This window comes from Triticum aestivum, chromosome 7A (genome assembly GCF_018294505.1).
Source record: "Triticum aestivum cultivar Chinese Spring chromosome 7A, IWGSC CS RefSeq v2.1, whole genome shotgun sequence".
NCBI classification, from domain to species: Eukaryota; Viridiplantae; Streptophyta; class Magnoliopsida; order Poales; family Poaceae; genus Triticum; species Triticum aestivum.
In genome coordinates this window covers 13,063,548-13,088,212 of record NC_057812.1, presented here as the reverse complement: position 1 = coordinate 13,088,212, position 24,665 = coordinate 13,063,548, and the positions used below count along the sequence as shown (strand labels likewise).

At 39.8% G+C, this 24,665-nt stretch overlaps 1 protein-coding gene across 2 annotated transcripts; it reads right to left on the bottom strand.

The window, feature by feature from the left end:
- Nucleotides 1–22,530, bottom strand: LOC123148808 (callose synthase 10). 2 transcript variants are annotated; one of them, XR_006474141.1, is made up of 52 exons: nucleotides 22,148–22,530; nucleotides 21,242–21,339; nucleotides 20,969–21,123; nucleotides 20,317–20,440; nucleotides 20,103–20,213; nucleotides 19,884–20,003; nucleotides 19,331–19,420; nucleotides 18,374–18,471; nucleotides 18,169–18,286; nucleotides 17,283–17,411; nucleotides 16,798–16,874; nucleotides 16,630–16,708; nucleotides 15,201–15,293; nucleotides 14,997–15,099; nucleotides 14,733–14,856; nucleotides 14,427–14,616; nucleotides 14,284–14,336; nucleotides 13,725–13,785; nucleotides 13,537–13,618; nucleotides 13,321–13,370; nucleotides 13,143–13,229; nucleotides 12,991–13,067; nucleotides 12,865–12,889; nucleotides 12,294–12,391; nucleotides 12,136–12,217; nucleotides 11,879–12,039; nucleotides 11,654–11,774; nucleotides 11,398–11,495; nucleotides 11,213–11,303; nucleotides 10,817–10,977; nucleotides 10,629–10,738; nucleotides 9,474–9,605; nucleotides 9,236–9,304; nucleotides 8,959–9,136; nucleotides 7,733–7,850; nucleotides 6,939–7,058; nucleotides 6,198–6,313; nucleotides 6,027–6,107; nucleotides 5,785–5,897; nucleotides 5,362–5,414; nucleotides 4,854–5,030; nucleotides 4,204–4,251; nucleotides 3,952–4,110; nucleotides 3,752–3,865; nucleotides 3,591–3,679; nucleotides 2,090–2,248; nucleotides 1,949–1,950; nucleotides 1,689–1,791; nucleotides 1,462–1,581; nucleotides 938–988; nucleotides 658–840; nucleotides 1–556 (listed from the first exon to the last, which is right to left on the bottom strand). XR_006474141.1 is itself a non-coding variant. In XM_044568300.1 (51 exons), exons 1-51 carry the CDS (start codon nucleotides 22,410–22,412, stop codon nucleotides 320–322), a joined length of 5,751 nt encoding a protein of 1,916 aa, XP_044424235.1. In that variant the 5' UTR covers nucleotides 22,413–22,526; the 3' UTR covers nucleotides 1–319. The 2 variants fall into 2 exon arrangements, 1 of the variants encoding a protein (XP_044424235.1); XM_044568300.1 differs by lacking the exon at nucleotides 1,949–1,950 and having other exon boundaries at nucleotides 22,148–22,526.
- Between the last annotated feature and the right edge of the window lie 2,135 nt (nucleotides 22,531–24,665).

The window sequence follows — 24,665 nt, the reverse complement described above, 5'->3', positions numbered from 1 at the left end:
TAAAAATGTAACAGAATGAAATCTAACAGAAACAGTGTCAAACTCAAGAGTTAGCCGCTAGTTTACTCAAACTGTGATTACTGCTACCAGGCGACACAAATCACCAGAGGATCCAAATTACATCCAGCAACTCAAAACTACAAGCGCGGGTCAAATGAATATTCACACGTCTAAGCCAGCATTAGCTCATTGTCCACAAGCGAGCGATTAGCATCCAAATTCTCAGGGGCGTTATGTACATATGTTGTTTCAACCTAGCATGTCCCTAATCAAGTCCAGAAATGTACAACAAAAACACCCAGCGGATGGATGAGGCTTCTCATGACTCCTGGTTCGCCTTGTTCCCCGCCAGGATGAGGGAGATCTCCAGACCACGGCTGAAGGCCTGGTTGAACAGGATGCGCGACTGGAACGTGGACACAAAGGGGAACCACGAGAAGAACACGATGGGCGCAAAGATAACGGCGCCCATCCCAGCGTCGTACATCCGGGAGATCTCGCGGACGGAGTCCCACAGCCCCAGAGTCTTCACCACACGCTTCCATGTGATGGCCAGCTGCCACGAGAAGCAACAGGTTATGAGGCATGTGGCAAAATGCACAAAGGCAGAAACTACAGGAAATGTAGAAATTGAAAAAGGAAGACCAGTGTACTTACACATAAGATACACCATCCAGTTGCTAAGAAAGCTAGTGCACTTGCAAATAAATCAGCAATTGTAAAGTCTGTAAATCCAATAAGGCATGCAATTGCTGCAATGATGCCAATTGCAAGGAGGCCCTGTAGAAACCGAATAAATATCGGCAAGGCAGTTGACTTCCTTGGAGTTGCGGTGAAAAGCTGAAGCACAATAACAAAATAGATTTGTCATAACTCATGAATAATGTTATAATGCAGAATACAAAATAGATGAAAAATCATGAATAATATAACAAACCTTGAACAGGAGGACCATAACAAGAAGTACAATCCACGAGAAGCCATACATCTGACCAGTAACAGAAGGCATTTAGATTTATCACAGAATAGAACTGGTAGACTTGGTAGGAACATCATGAACCTGTTATACTATTATCTCTTGCTTTATTTGAAGATGAAAATACATGTACTCAACTTCAAGCTTTTTTTTATTCAACTTGCACATGAAAACAAAACTATAGAGTAAAAACTATGAAGTAAACTGGTAAATTTTAAAACCAGTTTGTATCCAACCACAATTTTATGCTCATGGCAGAAGGCAGACCTAACACACTACTGCTCGGTCACGGTTATGCAACCAATGTAAACATAAGAATGGATAAGTGGCCAACATGAAGAGATGAAAAAGGAATACATACAATGTAATTGAACTATAAGAAAAATATTATATTTGGTGTAAAGAAGCATCCAAAGAGTCAGCTAACGAAGCAAGTGAAAATTTGTACTGTACAGAACTACTAAAGGAGAGAGCTCTTCACTTACTGCCAGAGATGTATTATGTGCAGTAATTTTAAGCTTGTACACAATGCCATACTGGAACAGGAGAAATCTGAGGCTCAGGATAGTCTCAAGGATTCGTCCCCTAAAGGTCTGGATATGAGCCTGTATTTACACATTACAGAAGTAACAAGAACATGTATAAGTCAAAATAGCAAGAAGAACAGGGCTTAAACAAATAGATTTTCACACACAACGTCATGGTTACTGACCTGCTCCTCCTCCCACCAAGATTCCCAACTATTTTCGCCCTTTACACCAACTCCACCTTTATAAAATAACCAATTTGTCCAGTCATCAAAGTCCTCAACAGTTCTGACATTCAAAATGCAAATCAGTAAAGGTACATCCAAAAAACTAATTATATCGATGCAACATGCAATAGCCAAATGCATCTTATATTTATATTTCTAGGACCAGAATGATGAGTGAGCAGGTAGTATAAAAGCGTACATATACAATTATCCTATACTTCTATATACTTGATCACAGTAGTGACTGTTCTATTTTCTACAAAGGGAAAAAAAGTAAACAAGCTCAGTTTCCCAATCAGTGGTCATCCTGCTTGAATGACAACAAATCTAAAGGGAAAAGGTAGGATTGGTGAACATACTTTTGCCACTCGAAACCAGAAGGGTTGAAAATGTATGGCGCAAAAAGCCAGGATATAACCATGATCCAACTACTGATAGTCAACAGAATAAAGGACGATGACCCGCCCTTCGTGTAGCCATACGCAATGTAGACAATAAGCAGGAGAGCAACCTCAAGCCTGCAACAATATAGCCATCAGATTGATCACCAAGTAATGCTACCAAGAACACTATAGCTGGAATTGAAGATTCGATGTGTTGCATTGAGTCAGATCCCTGCATGGGGGGATCGTGTTTTGGCTCTGGGGAGCATATGCTCCTGGATGAACAGTGAATTAAAAAATACAGTAGTAAATAAATTTTTAAAAATCTGATTTTCTTTTTTTTATATGTTCATTCATGTTAGTGTAACAAGCGTGCTTGACAAATCTCATGCGAAACAGGATAGCAGTGCGTCGTCGGTGAAAAAACAATAGTGTAACATTTGGAGGTAACATGTGGCATTCATCTTGTTATTTTATTTTATTTTGCACAGGTTAAAATGCTTAAGCTTTGCCCCTAAAAATTTGTAGGTAGCATTTGGGTGTGACAATGAACACATCTAATTTTTTTTCAAAAAAATTGGCATTTGTAAAAAACATTTTTAACACACAGGAGCATATACTCCCAAGAGGCGAATTAGATTTCTGGGCCAGAAATGACTCTTTAAGACATTATTACAATTGGTTGGCGTTTGCTGAAGCAAATCATGAAACAACAGTATTTGCTAATGAAAACTGCACAATTGCCGCTACTTGGTGCAGCACACTAGAACAATTATAATGTTAATATTTCAAAATTTAGAAGAGAGGGTTGTGAGCAGTTTTATTTGTACTTGGGAGAGGAACAAGAGAACATAGGATTGAGCAATAACAGTTGGGCTTGGTTCATTTCCAAAGGCAAATAGGATTTCTTTCCTTTTAACTCCTAATTTTCCAAGCAAGAAAATTTAACTACTCCAGTAATTTCCAGCACAATTTTGCAGAGCCCGTCAACAGATTACTTATTTTATGGCGTTATGCAAATGCTAACCAATTTTGCCTTCAAAAGGAGTTTCAGATTGATCACCAATGACCAATGTCAACAATCAGATTATAAAATGCAAAAATTATGTCTGATAATTGCAATTGGATGGGGAAACCGTATTATCGCAATACTACCATGGATTATGAGTCCAAGGACTGGTTAAGACTAGTCTATGAGTTTCAACTCCAAGCCCGAACTACACTTCAGTGTCGACTAGTCTATGAGTCACAACTTCACTGTCGACTAGTGTCGATTAGTCACGCACTCACGCTTAGTCTATGAGTCTCAACCTCGGAACGACTCGCCGACTCATAAACCTTGAATACTACAAAAGGAATATGGCAACACTACAGCTGTGTGGTATTCTGTTTGGTATAGATGGATTTGTGTGTCCATTACTCGTGCAGATGAACTTATTGTAACGATTCACTTTATTGCTTGAAAGTAGCAACTTACGCTTTCACAAAGTGGCTTCGAGAATAGAGCCTATAATTGTCAGCAAACTTTATGTGGCGAACAACAAAACCTCGTCCAGTAGCACGATACTGCATAGAGGATCATGGATCAGCAGAGTTCAAACAAATAATATTTGTAAAAAGGAACACATCATATGTTACCTTTGCACCACCATGAAGGATAGTTCTCCCAAAATAATGTGTTCTAGTTCCAAGTGAAAAGGTGAAAAATACTGAGCAGAACTGCAGTTGCATTGTGATAAAACTGAAAATAGCCTGCACAGGATTAAAAATTATAACATGAATACATGATCATGGGTGACCCTATAAAAGTAGGTTTCTAAAGAAACAAAGGGCACCACCTTCATTAGCCCTAATTCCAAAATGAAACCCATTATCATTGGTACGGCTGTAAAAACTCCAATCTGAACCAAAAATTGAGCGTTCAGAGCAGCATCAAGGGCAGTGTTCCCCAGAAACCTAGCTTGACGAGATATCGAATGGTCGAGTCCAGAGAGTGCCTAAAAGTTTCAAATGTAATTTACGGTTTAATACAGCACAGAAGCAACATTCAGCAAAAAGAAGCATAACAAAATAGGGATCATAATACTTACCAGATACACCCTCCCATACAAGAAGATATACACAGTTAGAACAGTCATCTGCATGCACACGTAAACAAAGAAACTATTACATATATGCATGCGACTGTAATCATATATGCAGCCAGTCAAGAAACATATACAAATTATCCAATTCTCAAGAAAATGCTTATAGGGTCTTTTCTATAGGCATGCCTTAAGCTATCAAATGATTGAAATTGAGAACCTAGTAGCAGCAAGACACGATGTTTAAGTAGCAACCAATAAACCATACCCATAAGTCAATCAACACGATCTAGGTTTTTGGTGAAGGACTTAGCATATCAATCTTAAAGAAGTTGAATTAGAAGTTTGTATAAACCCTAAGTTGGGAATAGCCGACAAGGATGCATTTATTTTTATGACATTCTGGTATCTATAACCATCTTTATAGCCTCAAGCAGATATGGGCGGTTTCAGGATAATGTAATGCAACCAAAACCAATTCATGATATATGATCAACTAATGGCACTATGCATATCAAAGCTCACGTAGCAACAACACACAATAAATAACTTACTTGGATGCATCTATTCAAATGAGTTGGTTGAGATTATTATCCAGGCACAACCAATCAACAACAATACAGTAAACTTATTATGAAGGGGGGAGAGAGGGATACCATTGTGCAGACATAATAACCAACAGTGGTGTAAAAGAAGGTTAGCATCCTAAAGAAGTCAAACAGCTGCCCCAAGCGGTACACGTCTCGACTCAGAACTTGCTCGCCGTTACCTCCGGCAACTTTCCCCTCAAACAGGGCAATCTGGTTTAAACCAACATCACGTCCTTTTCCAACCTAGAAAGAAGCAAAGATTTTATTACATTTTGGGGAAAAGAAGCATATCATTAGTACATTTTATGGGCAACATACAAATAATGGCATGTGCACTCAGTAAGCAAAATGTAGACATATCAGCACTGAATTGTAAAGCATGTTACATGTTAGCTTGTGTGCACAGAAAGAATAGAAACTGATGTGTGTGCTGCAGTGTCATTTACTCACTCATGTTTCGCTTAATGCACATAATTACATCTGTCAACAGAACTTTCCACACATGTCATACCATGTATGCACCTAAATGTATCCATGCTGCAGACTATGTATACAAGTGAACAGAATAGATAACCTGGATATATTCATGATGTGTGATATTACCCTGGCGCAGAGTTGAATTGAATCCTGCAAATTGTTAACACTTAAAGTCAAGCTTTCAAGAATAAAGTAATATCTAGGTATGCACAACGCTTGTGATCTTAAACTAATATTTAGTTATCGACACGTCACCTACCAACCTATCTATTGTGAGACAATTAACAGAGATGGTGACATCAGGCATTTTAGCTTCTTAAAAAATATAACATGGTAAATAACTTCAGAATGACTAGTTATCTCAAGACTTGAAACCTCGAAAAATACTGGGTGGGGTGTGGGGAGGTCCAACAAGGAAAAGGTCCCGGTGCAACCTAAATAGCCATGAGCTGGCAAGCACGGCAGCCCACCATGTCACATTCATGATGTAACATAACTGTAGATAACATAAAGTACCAACCAGCGTATATATCTTCACTTATATTGATCACCCGGGATGCCTTGCTAATACCACCCCTGGTTATATGAAATATCCGATCAAAGACATCAGGATGCCCGTAGTGCATTCGAACCCTACACAAGTACAACAGAATGCAATTAAGTTGTGCCGAAATGAAACTATTGTCAGGTTCATTGGTAGAAAGAGAAAATTAGTAAGAATGTGCACGGATATTCCCTACAGGACACGGTACATTTACTCACTTGAGGTAAGCAAGAACACGTTGCCCCAAAGTAACGAAACTGGTTTCCTGTTTAGACATAAATGATGCCAGCGAAGACACACTGTAGCAAAATAAAATAGAACAGGTTGATACAGAAAAGATACAAAACATGTCAATAGTTGGTAAAATAACTGAGTAGTCGAAGAATAACCTTCCCGTAAACACATGCTCCCGCACACCAAGAATTGTGGGATAACGTATTCCATGGTTACCACGAAATTCTTCAAGTAAATTCCTCACTTTCATTGCCTCCTCCAAGTAGTTATCCTATGTGAGAACTTGTATCCATCAGGGCTATTTCGGGTACACCGGGGCATCATAACAAATCTAATGTGTACCATGCATATGAGAAAAGAGAAGCATCTGAAACTAAGCCTAGCACAGTTTGTGGGAGTTATACACCCCCACCACCCAAGCTCAAGTCATCTACTTGAATTTGGGTGCCTATTTCTTTTTGAATGAACACCTAGTCCCTCCTCATCTCGTTTACTAAGGGAAGTATCTAGTGCGACTTCGTATTTTGTTGTATAAATTCCCCTTACGCCCTTGTACACAATGAACTCCTTTCTATTCAAGAAAAATGCAAGCAAATTGAAAGCAATGGAACATCCATCTGTATGGAAAATTCTACCAAGAACGGTGCAGGATGCGACACTATCAGAATCATGCATAGATTAGCATCCAGGATTTAAAATATCCTTAAAAATGGAATGGACAAACTAGAAACAGACAATATGTTCTATGAGTAGATTTTTGAGTGGGATCTAAATTCAATCCAACAAGATACACGCAAGAATCTAAACTAGTGATACTTCATGAGGAATTGACAAATGATAAGGTTAATGATTAAATATTTAAGGGCTGTTGTTACTATTGAAGAAGAAAAGTATACCTGATTCATATCAATCGTCTGTATTGCATCTCCACGAGTAAAAATTATAGCATGATTTTGGTTTTCAGGTTTCCCCTCGCCAAGTTTGGGGTTCCCAGGCAGTTTAATGGAGTATATTTCCTATTTATACAACAGTATGAAAAAAGATGAAGCATAAGAGGTCAATTAATATTAATGTTGGTAAAATTCTAAGATACATTATGGCTGGCAAGAACCAAAACTTTCTTCTGTTTTTTGGTTAATAAAATTCCATACTACCAGAGCTAAGGCTACAACAGCATTTGTGATCTCTTCCAGAAGTGGAGTTAGTTTGGTAGATCAGCAAATGATAAGGGGGCATCAATAGAAGAGGTGGTGCAGTAGCAGAAAACTGAGAAATGATGATAAGAGCAATAATTTCATATTCTCTTACTCAATATATAACAAGAGAGAACAGTATTATCAGTTTTATTCGAGAAGGTGATATTACGAGACTAACAAAAACATGTGAACTAAAGGAAAGCGGGGAATAAGGCTCAGGTACTACACATGGTTTGTGGGTTACACGGAGAAGGAAAAGGATGGAACATGACCATCAGTTTCTTCACCTATTGTTGCTTTTGGAGTCAGAAAACAGTTAATAATAACTGAGATAGCTCAATTGCTGCTAATACAGAACAAGCTATTTTCCACGTACTACAGATCTTATAATGTGAAAAGTGGAGTGTTACAGGTTTATTGTTGATTTCAAGGACGCAAGAAAAATGGAGCAAATCATTAATCAAATTTATACAGAACTGCAGTACTGTCCTTACTTGATCTTTTCCGTGAATATCAGCCTTCACGAGCTTGGAATGATACTCTTTTATAGCTTGCCCATCACTCGATACACCATCCTCTTCATGTATGAAAGCAACCCGAAGGGCCTCATTTCTACAAGTTATAACAAAAGTTAATCAGGATTATGCAATGTAAGGTTTAAAAATTATATAGCAGAAACCAAAATCAGAAACATATTAACTTAAGATAATGAAAACTAAAGCAAGAATGACCTCATCTAACAGACAAAAAATCAACTGATGATCCAAAAGACAAGAAATTAAGGACTTCTTTTAATCTTTTCATATCCTCTATATTTTTTAGTTAATTATAGAGTGCATCCCACTTTGAATCACACAAGTGTCGCATCATGACAATTAGAAGATTGCTATTTTTGTATTGAACCAGATTTTAAGCACCGAAATCCATATTTGTACCAGACTTAACATCCACTTCTGATCCTGGTTGGTTTGGCCTACCTGTCAGCTGACTAGACAGTGAGTTGGCACGCATCTGTTGACAATTCAATGAAAAAAATAGCATGACCCTTAAAATACGCTATTAGCGTGCTATATCGCACTATAGCGTGCTATTAGCGAGACATTTCTGAGAACTCTATAGCACGCTATTATTTTTCACTGGTTGACATGGACATCAAGAATGATGCAGCTTTCTAAAGACATGTCTAGTGTTGCCTTGGAAAAAATAGATTAGGAACAAAAGTCTATTACCCCTTCTTAGCTACAAAATGACTAATTTATTCTATTATTAATGGAAGGCCAGAATTACCGAAAAAGGCTTTCGCCCCGCTTTAAAGATAAAGCACCACAACCAGACAACAGTATCCAACACAAAAAGCAAGTCCAACAAAAAACACACCACACGCACACAGACGAGAAGTACAACAGGTTCTGCTGAGGGCACAGCTCAACAAGCCCAAAGAAAAGGAAAAAGGGCCAGAATTAACCAGTGCTCCCACCACTCTGGCAGAAGTGCCTATGTACTGTAAAAATGCTTAATATTAAATCTGTTCAAAATGTCAGTGTGAGAAATATGTGGTTCGAAGTGGGGTTTACTCTTTTACTAAATTAGTTTGGGTATAATTATAATTTTTGACAGAAATAAGGTGGACTATTTACAATGAAGTGAGTTGCAAAGCAAGCCATTGTCCTAGTAATCTAGAATAGATCTTACAAAAGAAATAAAAGTCAAGCAAATTAACCTCTGCAATAAAAGAGCAATATCCGCAGCCTCTGGAGCCTTCCTTTGCTTCTGCTGTCCATATATTTGACATGAAACAACGTATGTAAATTTTAGATCTGCCTGGGCCCGTGCATCAGGAGATAACTGATACCCTTGAGTGTCAATATATTCAAGTGCAGAATACCCATCTTCAATGCCTGGTGGAACAAACAAAATGATGAAAATCTCTCAGAAAACAAAATGAGAAAAATAAACTATGTTATTTCATTTTCTACAACAGAGAACTATAAACACACCTCCAAGATATCGCTTCTCCAGGTAACTCTGCAACATCAACGCTCGTCTGTAGTACATCATACCCCTCACTGCTCCAGCAAATACAAAGTCAAGGAATATATTAAATAAAAGGAAGGAAAAAATATGTACTTGGCATCAGATTGAAGCTTATGGACCATTTGAGTATGGAACATGTATTAGTTGCATACATTCCGCTATACATGAGCATTTAGTAAACAGAAATAAAAGAAAATTCACCTGTCCTTGCCAAAGTTTGGCCACGGTATGACACCCAAAACCGCAGTTCTAAGGTGTCACTTGGACTTTCCTTAAAATCCTCTTCTGATGATTCTCCACGACCAATTCGTTCTAAGAAGTTGGCCCACTCATCTACAAACCAAATAAAAATCCAAGCCACACACTTAAAGAAAATTAAGTGCATGTTTTGTATAAAACGACAATCTGATTGCAAAAAAAAAACAAATGAGATACTAATTACATTTCTGGTATAAAACAAACAACTTAATCAGTATTCTGGTACAAGGAACATCTTCTTCCTTTGTGGTGAACCGTGATCCAACAGAAATGTTTCGCTAATAAGCAACACACGTTGACATGTAGGAATTTTGTGATAATTAATTGAAGCTGTATTTACAATGCTCAACTCTACATGACTTATTCTGCCGAACACTTTCCTCTGCAACACATGCTGACATGTAGGAATTTTGTGATAATTAATTGAAGTTGCATTTACAATGTTCTACTCTACATGACTTATTCTGCAGAACACTTTCCTCTGCCATACAACATGTGTAAAAACTCCAAATACTTTATAGCCCAAAGTACAACATAAAAAGGGGAATGCTACCACGAGAAATGAAAAACCTCAACCTGTGAAGTTGTTTAATAAACTATGGACGAAAAGAAAAAACTCAGGATGGGAGGAAAGAGTATTGGTTTAAAATTTTGATGTCTACAAACACAACTTCGGCAATAGTTTTGGTAACTACGAAAGAGTTCAAAACATGATATCAGTGCGGCAACGACTTGTATGCACTCTGTCATTTAGGTGGAACAGATGAACCAGGCTTGGAGTACGTCCAAACAGTAAACGAAACAAGATGCATCTACCATGTGTCCTGTTTCTCGATTGTCAATCGCGTTTGGATTTGAAATTTTATAACTCATAATAGTCGCATTGTGTTGTGTCGATTTTGGCAAAATCAGAATTTTTGTTTCCAAAGTGGAATATACAAATTGCAGCAATCCCACTCAAAGGGGTGAGTACACCTCCCTATCTATACATACTTTCCCTGGCAAAACAGCCAGAACAACATCTACATAAACCAAACCTTGAGAAATAAAATATCATCAAGAAGTAATAATTTGCAAGAGAAAGCATCGTAATATTACCAGGAAAGATTTTTTGAAGATAGAAAAGTATAGAAATGCCATCTTCATTGTCAACACACAGCTCAGACATGCTATAAAGTACAGTCTCACTGTAGTATGGGGTAAATACACTGTTGCACAAGAAAAGTATGTGTCAAAAGGATCATATTCATTTAGATAAGCATGAAGTTCATAAGCATTTACAGTACCAGAATGGGATCATCTCAGAGACGGGCTTTGCTTCCGGCATGTCCATGAACAAAGAGTTGGCGAAAAATTGTAGTCTTCTCTGAGCTTCTAAATTTTTTGGAATGTTTGCAGCAGAGTCTTTGACAGTCAGAAGTAAGTGTAAACGCTTAACTTGTTCTTTCTACAAGCACAAATAGACCCGGTGTAAGCAATGAGAGAATGCCATGCCCTATAGGGATGCTGCTATGGTACCAGCGAAGCAACACAGAAAGTCACGAAAAACCCAAAAAAAATGGATTTTTTCTTAACATTTTGAGTGGCAATAGCATACATTGGTAGCACCACAAGAGATGGTACGACAAGAACTCTTTCCAGTAAGAAATTTTCAAATAGTTGTGCGGATGAAGTAGAAGTACCATTTCCAGATCATTTGGCCACAAAATGTTAGAGAATAGACGCCCATCATTCCTAGCTCTTAACAGTAATTGCCAGGTGTCAAATTCTTCCCTGCAGCAAGAAAAAAACATTTGTAGGAAATAAAGTAGAACTGTGTAACTGATATCTTTCACCAATCAAAACAGTGATTGTTCTCATAGCATACCTCAGATTTGGTGCAAGAAACTCGTGGGTAACAACCTCATAGAGCTCACGGAGAGCTTTTGTAACACCAGCTTTACGATCAGCAGTCTCGTCGCGTATCTAATACATATTGTATTGTCATTTAAAACGCCTTCATGATATATTTAAGAAACATACATGAAATAGGAAACAGTTAAAAAATTACTAACACGTATACTGCTCTATTAAATGTTCATCAAAGAAAACTATGCGAGGCATCAACGAAAGCACAATCTCACCAGAAGTCCTGTCAAACCAGTAAGACGTGACTGGACCAACTGCAACTTCTTCAGATTTATAGTAACCAAAAGTGAATCTCGTTCTATGCTTTCATTGAGATATTGGAAAAGGCGTTCAACCCTGTACATGTATCAGGACAAAGCAGAGAAAAGTGAAGAGATAATTTAGGAAAACCATCTAATGATGGTGAGTAAGGTACTTCATCTTTTAGTACGGAATCATACCAGAGCTTCCCTTCACCATCAACTATAGACTTAAGAATTCTTTCTGCACTATAGTAGCATTCCTTGACCGCATAGGCCATGTATTCATCTTTTGATATTCTGTGCCATAATTCCTTCTGGGAGTCTTTGCAGTCAGATGCATAGTCATTCGCCAACATGATCTACAAATAAAGCAACAGAGTCATGACACCCCAATTCACAGATAAAGATCAATTCTTGCAACAGAAGTTGGATATAGTTGGTTTCAATTAGGATACCTTACTAGTAAGAAGAAACAATGGCCATTGTACGAGTCTTAAAGTTCCACAGTTACTTGGCATCATAAGCAGATCCATCTCCCTGAAACAAAATTTATTGATGGTATTGAAGCAAATGGTTTTTATAGAATGGTAAACATATATAGTGTTCAATGTACCTGTTACTGATGTAGTCCTCTTCACGCAAGCTCTTGATAATCTCATTCCAAAACGGGGAGAATATCGAGGCATACATCTTAGTAGCTGCTTCTGAATCCTAGTGTTGAGCGTGATCAAAGGTCAGTACTTTCAGGTATTTAACTTGTCGAGATTTTGAAAAATGAAACTGGAATCAGCTAACTTGATTTTTTAAGATAAATAAAAAGAAGCCATTAAAAATAATAATATGTCCAGCCAACATCACTTCATCAGGGTCTAGGATATTGGCCAGATAGAGAGGTAATATAACAAGGATGAAATAAGAATACAGGAAAGCCAGTTTTACAAGTTGAAATTGGACTTGGTAGTTTGAGAAACAACAAGTTTAAATAGAGTGACATGCTTGGCTAAATTGAGTTGAACATAACTTGTTTGCATAAAACTAATCGCGAACACTTAGTTTAAGAAACTAGATGTGTGTGTGTGCCAGGGGGTGCGGCGGTAGACATCTTGAGATCTTGAGATGTACTGTGGCACAAGCATCTAAAGGAAGTTACAAACACAGCATGTGATAAACAGGCATTTGTTTACCTGAGGAACTGGCCTGCTAGATATCCTACAACATCAAATGAAAACATTATGAAAATTGGAAAACAAATCAAATTAAACTAGATAGCTGCTCAAAATGACACAATTTTAAAGAATAGGATTAAGGACCTTTGCGGGGAAAGGGTTTTTGCAAAAGCTTCTGGAAAGCTCTCAAAACGTTTATGAAGCATTTCAATTGAACGAATCTGCATTAAATTGGCACATGTAAGAGTGATATCCAGTTTACAGATCACAACAAATGCATACGTGGTCGATAGTACCTCCCCAAGGCGACCTCTAGCACCCATAACGCCACCAACAAGAGCAGATAGAAGAGTGTACCAAATGTGTATGTCCATCAGGTATATCTGAATATACAAATATAGTGAAGCAGTGCATCATTTTGAAAGTTCACTTCTTTTCTCTCCAAGAATTTGAAGGTCAACACATGAAACTTACAGCTACGACGGGCGCCCATAGGCTGAGAATGGTCAAAGCATTTCTATTTCCTATAAAAGCGTCATCAGCATGGTAGTGTCATTGTTAGTGTACTTAAGTAAAAAAGAAGATAATTGTTTTCTCCTTAATAAAGATGTTGAGCAAATTATTACCTCAAAAAAAAATGTGGAGTAAATGAAACAACGCTACTAGTGCGATATGTACAAATTTACTAACCCTTTGATACAAAATCATGCCAAGAATACTGCAAATCATGGAGTTGCACGATTATATTGGTTGGTACAACTAAAGGGCGAATCTGCAAAAGGGAATGACATGATGAAAAGAAGAGTAACTTTTGAAGTTCTGGCCACACAGAAAATATCAGTAAGCATCTGAGTTCTGAAAGAAATAGTTATACCCACCTGGAGATAATAAGCAAAAGGAAATTTGCATGCAAATATGACCAACCAAAAGATCACGTATCTGCATCAAAAAAATTGTCAAAGGTAAATAACACACCACGACCATACAAGCACTCAAGTAGTGAAGGCTGAAGACCAGTTAGAATGCTGGTGAATTAATAACTAAACATGACCAACTGGCAAGTACTAGTAAAGAAACTAGAGAAATGTGTCAGACTGATGCTAACAACTCCTAATGTCAGGTAGTGATTACATTATCACATATGTCTGTCTTTTGCTATTTCCTAATAACTGGCTCCCTGCACTTTATATTAAGTGCATACACATATCTGACAGTAAAATACCGCAAGCAGCACTACAGATATCATAACTAAAGTTCGGCAGGAAACGTGATTGGCCTGACCAGAAGAATAGGTAGCATGTCTAGCAAATAACATCCCACAAAATTTTAACACAACTGAACATTAGTATCTTGGTGATATGTCAATAAAGAAGTACAAAAACTAAGGGTGCCTCAGATTACAATGTTCAAAACTCCTGAAAATGAGAAGAAAAGAACCTGGCATAGTTGCCTATACTCTCATAGAGTCCCCGTCCAATATAGTATCGTTCCTAGGTACGAAAAAGGGAAAGAAGATGAATACGTAATTTCATAATGAAGATATGTTCCCAAAACACGACGTAGAGTGAAAACATGCATACTTGGTATATCCACTTGAAAAACTGGAAAAACTGTGAACGGTCAGAGTAATTGGACAGCCTGTGGCAAGCTGGGATCTTGGCCAACGATGCGAACACAAGCCTAACCGCAGCATAACCACCCAGAACAAGAACATAAATCCGGAAATAAGTTGAATCATTGTTTCTTGCATTTTTCTCATCCAAGACTTTCCTGTTCAATATTCAACATTCAAAGTGAATAGGTAACTTAGTGCTCAAAGTGAATAGGCAACTTAATGCACACTGAGAGAGATAAAATCTAAGAACAACATATAATCAAATACTCACACATAAAGATAGGTCACAAATGTTGAAATTGCAGCCAACCAAAGGAATCGGATTACTAATCGTGAGATGGCAAAACCTCTTGCAGTTTTATATGCACCAAACATGAGTAGCACATCCAAGCAGCCTACAAAAGATAAGAGGCACATGCAAATGGAGAATGTTAAAGATCCTGGTCCAGGTAACACTTTCTTAAAATGTATAAGTAACATGTGCAAAACCATTATAGGAAAAGTGAGATCAAGAAGAACAAATTAGAGAGCGTACACTCAATGAAGTTCAGTATGAAAAAGGCTGGCCCAGCGCTAAGTACTACTTTAATAGTACTAATGTTTATCTTCCCATGGTGAAAGGCTATAATAGTTAAGCACTGCAGCACCATTGAGAGAAGAGAGAAGGCATCTTTAGCACAATATAAATTATTGATATATTTATTCACATAATTAATTACAATAGTATCAAACAGCTGACCTGAAACATTAATATGAGGAAAATCCACAACCGATGAAAACTGCGGTACAGGTGCAGAAAAGTTCGATGCTCAACAAAGTTGGTCTTTCCCGTCTGCAATGGAACTTTTTAATAAGAAGGCGCATAGGTAAAGAAAAAATAATTATTATGTAAAACAGGGTACGCATGAATATTTCATAGAAAATGGATTTATTTCATTCAAGTCAAAGAACACCCCTTAGCCCCCTTAATCACTAGTACTGCCAAATATTTCATATCAAAAATAAATAAAGTGATGACGAGCGGCCAATGTTTGCTTAAAAGACTCCACACTTTTGTAATACGTTTTTACAAAATTTAATGATTCAAAGATATAGTTCTGCATAAGAAATGTAAGCATAACATCATAAATTCTGTCTCTGTTTTCATTCCTCTTTGCAGATACTCTAAAACACCAATAAAAAGGATAATCACAAATTCACAATAGTATCCAGAGGTAGCTGGCTTTAGTATTAAATGTAATTTATTTATTTTACAATCTATTGCCAAGTTCTAAGGTGGAGTAAAACAGCAACTACTTACAAAAAAAATCATGCAGCTCGATATAGTTTCTTAAGTATCGCTCTTAATACTCCTTCCATCCGGAATTACTTGTCGCAGAAATGGATAAAAATGGATGTATCTAGAACTAAAATATGTCTAAGATACATCCATTTCTCTGACAAGTATTTCCAGATGGAGGGAGAAGTAAGAATTGTATTTCATAGTCAAAAATCGAGTGTGAACCAAGTTGTTTACACTGTGTGAACTGAAATGAGACCAAGGTCTGCAACCAACATTGAAATAATGCAACAAGAATGCTGACTAGAAACTAAAAATGATAGGATGGTAAACCTCATGTAACTTAAAGGAGATTGCAGGTAGTTAAATAATGTGGAAGACTCCCAAAATCCTACGAATGCGAAGGTGGATGGACAGTGCGACTTAGAATAGGGAGTCTGTACAAATGGGGTAATAATGAGGAAGATGACTTTTGATGAGAACTATTCTCCTTGCTTGATGTCAGAAGTTACAACAGTTGTAGGGTTTTATAAGGCAGGCTCTCCTTGTTACCTAGAAGTCCAAACTCTTATGCTTAACGCCCAATAAAAACAAACCTAGTCCTACTTCGCTGATTTGAACTCAAACTCTTGAGGATAACTTCCTAATCAAACAAACAGATCAAAACTGAAACAAACTAGTAGACAACAAGCAATCCAATTTACTACCGTACTGGAGCCCCTGCCCATAACATACAGTGAGGACAACAGATAAGGGCTAGGTACAAGAAAAGGAGAAACTAAACAATTTTATTCTGCGGACTAGGTTTCTCAACAGTGTTTAGCTGTTTGCACCACACGTACCATCAAACTACTACTGTCTTTAAAAAATATATTCATGATCAACTTACACGCTTCCTCTTAGCAGGTTTGCGCAAAAATTTGGAATTCTCGGCAGGTGGCCAACTCAGCTCAAAGCATGAGCGTGACCTACACATATGAAACAAAGCAGAGTAAGAGAGACAGTAAGCGAAGGGTAAAAGGGAAACAGCACAAAGGCAATGATTTAGGGAATGGACCAGAAATATTCATTGAAATCATCATAATTCCGCCATGCAGAATGTGCTGCTTTCCCATCATTGTTATTGTTAGCCTCCTGTGGAAGATATAAAATGCATTAAACCTAAATATAGCAGAAAGGATAAAAAGACAGCAAGTCAATTCCTATGTAAATAGCTAAAAGCTTACACTGGAAAAAGAATTTACGATTCTAAGTAAAAATAAATCAGAACAACGAAACCTGCATGGTCTCTCACAGATAGCCAACTAAGAGATTGAGCGAACAATTTCAAGTTTTCAACAAAATCAAGGAAGTAATGCTAAAATATTGAAGCGCCAAACTGTAGCGGCAGAATATAGGACTTCATTTTGAATTCAAGAAAGATCCATATCAATCAAAAGAAAGCCAGATCCACAAGTAGGAAAGCAATAACAATTCTGATCTAATTGATGTAACAGTTGGACAAAATTGTAAACCAAGCTAGAACTTCCATGATGAACCTACCGCAGACATTGTTAGATATATAGGAGTAATTATTTTCTCTAGATATGAGGTTGAACCATCATTGGTGACACAGCTCTTTGCAGGCTCAGCTTCAGATGAATCAAGAATCCCATCAAGTTCCTTTGCCATCTGAAGACATGCCAAAAAGGATCAGTAACACATTGTACAAAAGAACGACAGAGGAACTAAGAACATATTCAAACACGACAAGGAACCAATCTTAAGTTTGCCATCAATCAGAATTTGATTTCTCAAGGACATAGTGTTTTGTTCCATTGAATCATCAAATACAGGGTCTACTTTTCTAGTACAAAGTGAAGATCTACAAAAAAAAGCTACTTCGCGATCTTTTTTGGCATAAAGCAAACTGCTGTGAGTGTCATAGCATAACAATTGTTTTCATGATACATTAGAGTTCCTTGAAACAAGTCAGTGCAGCAAAAAGGTAGATACACCATCAGGGACAGATGCACAGATCATTCTGTTTACTACTACTCCCTCCTTTCATCTATACAAGGCCACCTCGTAATTTGGGTCTAACTTTGACCATCGGCTTGACCCATAAAATATAAGTTATATGGCACAAAAAGTATGACATTGGATTCGTTTGTGAAAGAAGTTTTCAATGCTATATTTATTGTGGCATATAACATATATTTTGTTGGTCAAATTGGTGGTCAAAGTTAGACCCCAATTACGAGGTTGTCAAGAAGCTAAGATAACTAGCTGTCAAATGGCTGTTGCAATTAATGATTTTGGTCATTGCCACAAACTGACTAGACTATCTACAAAACGGAAGAGCCTATCCTCGACTGATTTAGCGACTTCTAGTGTTTCACATGGCATCCCTTGAAAACAAATTAACGGGTGACAAGAAAAGACTCACGTTGTGGAAAATGTAGCATAGGCATTCTGGAAGAAAGCGAACATTTGCAGCTTCGCCCCAAATTAGAAAGTAGAGAGCAACCAATATGATTTTTCTGTTCTTGTTTACTGCTTCAAGGCTACCAAAAAAGTAAGTGATATAACAGGTAAGCGTCGATGAGCTAATAGCATGCAAAAAGAAAGCTGTTCAAAAGCAGTTAACATACCTGGTCCATGCAACACGCTTGCCCAAGAACCTACACCATTTTATGTAGTTGTCCAGAACTTTGCAGAAAACTTCTGTAACAGCCTTCTCATCGATTTTCTACAAGAGTTGTGTCCATGTTTATTTTATAGTGAGTTTAGCTAAGAAATTATTAATATGCACAGCTAAAACTTACTGACAAATGGCCACCAGAAAGAATAATAAAAGAGGTCAGGTATTTCATATTTGCCAGGTGCCTCAAATTTATTGATAATAGATGGAACAACAGCAGCAAGCCTAGGCATTGCTAATAAACAGCTAGTTATACTTCTTTCAATCCTTAAAAGTTTCAGTTTATTTAGACAAAACCATCATTCCCTGGGGCAATCGTAGAAGACGACCAAGGTAAATAGGCGAATAGGCTTCTAATTTGGCATAGATAGATTAGCATCCACGCACACACACACAAAATCCGATGTATATTCTATAAAGAAATCTTGCTTTTCATAAAGTGTAAGTCGACAACAAGGCGAGTGAAATGACATAGACGAGCATAGACTATTTGGACAGTAAAGCTAAGGGTGGCGACAATCTCAAGAGTGATCTTGCTGTAAACACATTACTTTTGCATAAACGTACAAGTAGAAAACAAGGCGAATGAAGTGAAATAGATCAGCATAGGCTATCTGGACAGTCAAGCTAAGGGTTTTAAACCAAGGTGGCTGGAGGCTTGCACTCTTGCAAGACCAACCAACCAAGATACAGTCAGTTCCTGAAATGTGTGGTTTAAAAACTTTATTACTGTGTGCTCAAATGTTCTATCCTACATTGAAGACCGTGTGAATGCCCAAGACAACATATAATTAGTAACAAATGAAGTATTATAATCGGTAGGAATAAGGATCTAACTTAACTCCACACCCATATGCCTAAATGTTCTTTTGTTCAGACGTATCCGGATAAGAGGGGGAGAACTAACCGGTTCTGTATCATTAGGCAAGCTCAGACGGGACTGGGCATTGGCTAAGGTAAGTGCAACATTTTCACGCTGATTCCGAACATTATCATCCTGAAACATGAACAAAATTTGACCGCATTAGATACACGACGCGGGTAGAATAGATAATAGTAATGAAACCAAGGGTACTAGCAACCCCCATACATTATAAAGAAGATAAAGAGATACTAGTTTATTAGTCCCGCAAAATAAATGAACAAGAACTAATCCGCCCCACAGGGGTCAAAAACCCAGGTCGGCAAGGAGACACCAATGTGCTCCCACCAACTGGGCTAGTGCCCAGTTCTACAATACAGAATAGCATGAATCCTAAGTAGATAAGACTGGAGCGGGAGCAAAAAATAAAGAAACAACTTGCCACATTGTTGCTTGATGGATAACCAAGCCAAAGAACATAAGATCATCGAACTAAGCACACCAAAAAAAACTACACACGTATCTACTTTTTCACTTAATAGAGGAGGATCTAATATAATATGACCCAAACCATGAAAATATGGCAGAGAAAGGTTACCTGGAAGCCAAATACGTACTGCAGAAGGTCAAAAATATCTTTCTGTCTCAGCTGTGGTGTGTCATAATGAAAGCGTGGCAGATCCTCACAGTTTTGAATTGCGGCTATTGCAGCCCTGACCTAATAGGGTTGTAAGAGATAGTCAAGACAACTAAAGAGACTAATATCTGGCAAGGTATGAGAAGATAATATTGTAACAAAAACAGAAAACATGGATACCTCAGGGAAAAAACCAACAACATTTCCCACTGATGATGCATCAAGGGGTATAATATTGTAAGGCATAAGTTCGCCTCTCAGAGCTGCATCGGATCTTTTTATTTTCTTTATCTGAAAGGGCCAATGAGTACCAGTTCAATAAAGCATAAATGTCAAGCAAACCACATCAGCAAACCATGCTTTAAAATAATGGATTAGTATATTTAGCAATTACCTCCTCTAGAATCTGTCTACCAAGCCTATCACTCGGTGCTTGTCCAACAAGAATTTCTAAAACATCAAGCAGAGCCCTCAAAGTAGCATAGATCTTTTTCATTTCCATAGCCCTAGCTCCCATCCTGGTCATAGCGTAAAAAATGGAAAACTCATGAGCAATGTCGTATAGTACATAAGATGAGTTGCCACCATAGCATCATCAAGTGCAACAGGGATATGATAATGTAGTACTTCAGCAAACAATTGTGCTCAGAGACCTTAAGAAAGAAGGTCAACTTAGCACTTAGTGTATAACAGACACTTCCAGACCAGAGATCAAAGATGCATGGACAAACATGAGTAGAGCATATAAATACAACAAAATCCAACTCCGGCGTATCAATATCAACTAATTGACAGCTAAAAACATGCAGCACAGGAGCAGCAAAGCAATGAGCAAATGTAAAACTAAATACAAGATTTAACATTAGTTAACCAAGATACACAAGCTTTACTTGCTGGTTGTTTTGAGCAGAGTGTTTCAGCGAGTATCTCAAGGTAACACAACATGCAGGATAAGCTGGCCAAAACTCAAGTCACAGAAAATGAGACGACCCTGGTGTTTTATGAAGCAACTAATACCACAATTATAACCAGAGAGAAAGACATACTCGGTGCTAAAAGTTCCTGATTCCCTCATTATCTCCTGCTCCCGTTGCATGTCATCAACTCGACGACGCTTCTTGTACTCCAAATAGAAATTCCACAGCACCTCGATGTCATTCTGACGGTCAATTGAACCCCCGTCCTTCTTAGCAAGCTTTTGCTGCAGAATACCATGGCACACAATAAGAAGTTAGGCACCAAAGTAGAATCTTAACTGGAGGAAAGATTGAACCACAATAGGGGTGATTGGTCGTGCAATACAGTGAGCACTAGCATACCTTGATCACGGATGCTAAACCGGTTTTGAACTGTAGAACGCCTCTCCCATCACTGCTTGGATCCAGATTTTGAGCCATGCTGTATGCTTGTTCACAAACTGTAGGGCGACGATAATGGAAGATTAGAGAAGACATTCCGATTATAAACTAATGCAAGGGTGCATAAGTACGCCGCCACACCCATGTTCTTCTCCTTGTGATCATTCAACGGAGTAAGGGCGTAGAAATGGGGGCTAACAAGTTACATGTTCAACTGTGTCTTCTGGACCTAACCCCAGGTCAGTGGCAAGCATAAGAGACTGAGAGCACACAGAACCCTAAACCCCATGGCGTGGACAATGAATTACCCAGAGATTTTTCAGGCCCGCAAGCTGTGCACGAGCATTTCAGCCAGACCAAGGGTTGGAGTTGCATTCAGAGTAAATAAAGTTGTCAGAGCTTTCTTCAAGTCACTACGAAATCCTAGATGGAACATTTTGCGCCAATTCATGCTATTAGATTAGAACCCTTTGGAACCTCCAACGGGACCATGATTTGGCCAGAGAGTCGGACAATCTGAAGCCAGCAGCACCTGAGCTATACAGCAAAATTCGCCCCCAATTCAGCCCAAACAGGCAATCCTATTCCTACGACTTGTAAAATCAACTACTCCGTCTCAGGTCGAGGTGAGGCGGCAAGCATCCAAAGCGGCCTAGAGCAGCAGCAGAGGAGCGCACACGAAACCCTGAGCCCCGCTGCGTGGGCGCCCAATTACCGACTGGCATTTCCCCCCACATCCGCGGGCCACAAGCTACACTCGGTAAACCCCCGCAAGCAACCACAAGGTAAAAACAGGCTCGCTCGCGGTGACAAGCAGCAAGCGAAGCGGGCTAGCGGGAGGGGAGGGGAAGGGGAGTGGGCGCTTACGGATCCGCGCGACGTTGGGGTCTTCGTCCTCGATGTCGTCGGCGGCCTGCAGGATCTGCTCGATGTTGGTGGTGCGGCCGAGCGAGGGCGGCACGGCGGAGGCGAGCCCGGCCCCCGCCCCGGCGTGCGCGGCGGCGGCGGAGGCCCCCGTGCCGCCCGCCCGGTCCCGCTTCAGCGCCGCCCGCACCAGCCGCTCCCAGTTCTCCGCCGCCGCCCCCGGGCCCCCGCCCCCTCGGCTCGGCCTCCGCCGCATGGAGGACGCCATCTCCGCGGCCCCCGCCGCCCCACCAGCTCGCGGCGGGCGATCTGAGCTGGCTGTCTACTGTGGTGGTTTTGGTTTCTGGGGGTTGGGGGAGAGGAGACGGGTTTCAAAAGCGAGGTGGGGATGGAAGTGGTGATGGTAGATCCGGGGAGAGGAGAAGGGTTCGGGGCTTTGGCCAGTCGGGCACGCGGTAACGTGCGACGCGGGGGCGACCCGACCGACCGGTGCGGCGCGGTCTGGGCTTTTGGCTCTCACGTGTCGCTGCCTTTCTCGACCGGGCTACCGCGTCGGGTCGGGGAAGAGTACAGTTCGTGCCAATTTCAACGAATTCTCGACGCGTTCACAAAACAGCCTCCATCCGTGTATATGTATATATATGGAGATAACGGGAATAGGATTTTAATTCTAAATAAATAGAGTAAAATTCATCAGCGGTACCTCAACTTGCGTCGCGCGCTCACTTTAGTCATTGTACACAAGAACTCACGCAATACGGTCAGAACAGTGAAAATATATAACACCTAATACCAGCTAAACAGTACATGGATTGCATCAAAGCTCTTCACAAGGATGTCCTAGAATGGTACTGTCATCTTCCAGTACATGCGGAAAAAATCTTTGTAGATTTTTTTTAATGATTTGGCACCTTTACAAAGATTATCTGCTTAGCTGAACTATATATCAACAATTTGAGGTTGATGCTTTATCCTTCTGTTCAAGTGCATCTGTAAGCTCATGCACAAGTGCAACGGGTGCAAATAGTGTTTGTTTTCTTCATCTCAGTGTTTGTTGGTAAGTTGCACTTGAACAACACATGCTCAAGAAAGTCATGATTATTTCATCTTGTTTATCATATCATTGCCTGAAGCAAACAAGATTAATTGTCACAAGCAGAGTATTCCCTGCTACCAGATAATGGCTACGGTTTTTGTAATCAGTGTATTGTGTACATACCCACCCACATGATTTCTTAAGCAAGTTGCAACTTGGATAATGGAATCCAAACCTAAATGGAGCCCTCGTCTGGGACAAAGGAGGATTTCTTCAGAGAAATGAGCTGGTTTTTGTTCTTGCCACTACACCTGACATTATTATTATTAGGTAAATAATTTGAACAGAAACAAACTCGGTTATTCCTTGCATCCATGGAATAGTTAAGCGACTTACAAACTGAATTAGTAGTACTCCTACCACAAATACACAAACACAAGTACTAGTACAGTGTATATATAAATAAAAGCATGGAACGCATCAATGCTCGTCGAATTCGCAGCCGCTCGTGGTCACCGTCGAATGTGCATGCGTTAGGCAGCAGCGGTACGCGGCAGAGTGTGCACACTACTGTAAATAAATTTGCAAACTACTGTAATGGACAGATGCAAACTGAAACTGAACCTGAACCGAACATGTACACAAATCAAAGTGGTTCTTTGTTGAGGAATAAAGACCTGGTTGTTGCTGTTGTCCAGATGAGGAGGGGACCAGCAGGGGCACCTTGCCGCCGGAGCACCTTGTCGACTTGCCGCAGGAGGAGTAGGACCTGGTCAACAGAGAAGAAACAGGAGGTACCTGCCGGCAGAGGGAAGGTGGCGCGGCGGAGACGGCCCGACGACCTCAACCCTAGCGGACGGGGAGGCGCGGCGGAACCGATGGGAGGGCCAGCTCGGGCTAGCTCATGGTCGGGACTACTGTGCCGAGGAGGGGGCGGCACCGGAGGGTGACGGCGAGGCGGCCGGTGGGTGGAGGGTGGGCGGCGGGCGGCGGCGCAAGGAAGGGGGCGGCGAGGGGGAAGAGACAGAAGGCAGCGGCGCGGGGGAAGCGACAGGGGGCTAGTGCGTGTGAGCCTGGGAGGCAACAAACCAATACAATGAACCGGGTTCTACCCATGGTTTGTAGCCCATAATGCATCAAACGGTTTCAGCCCATAACCAACTATACCCAAACTGGTTCTTCTCCAAACCGAAACCAAACCAAACTTAAGAAAGCCTCAGCCCAATAAGACCTAAACCAAAAAAACGAATCAAGCCCATAATAAAAACCAACCCATTTCACCCAGTTTTTCTAAAACCACTCCCAGATTTATGCGCCGTGTTTCGGCGCCGTGGTCGGAGCACCGGGCGCGGAGGAGTTTCTTCTCGCGGTGGTGAAGAGGAGGCGCCGCCGCCATCAATTAAATAATAGAAAATGAAGGAGATACTAGATAATGTGTATGAAGGGGTAACTGCACTAAAGGAAAGGCTCTCTCCGTTATAAACT

What these genes read in the sequence shown, in the direction of transcription:
- LOC123148808 (XM_044568300.1), bottom strand. Translation starts at nt 22,412, where the DNA reads ATGGCGTCCTCCATGCGGCGGAGGCCGAGCCGAGGGGGCGGGGGCCCG. An exon ending in GTTTAGCATCCGTGATCAAG is followed by an intron (nt 21,124 to 21,241) that starts GTATGCTAGTGC and finishes GGTATTCTGCAG; the next exon opens with CAAAAGCTTGCTAAGAAGGA. An exon ending in CTGGATGGTGTATCTTATGT is followed by an intron (nt 557 to 657) that starts GTAAGTACACTG and finishes TTCTCGTGGCAG; the next exon opens with CTGGCCATCACATGGAAGCG.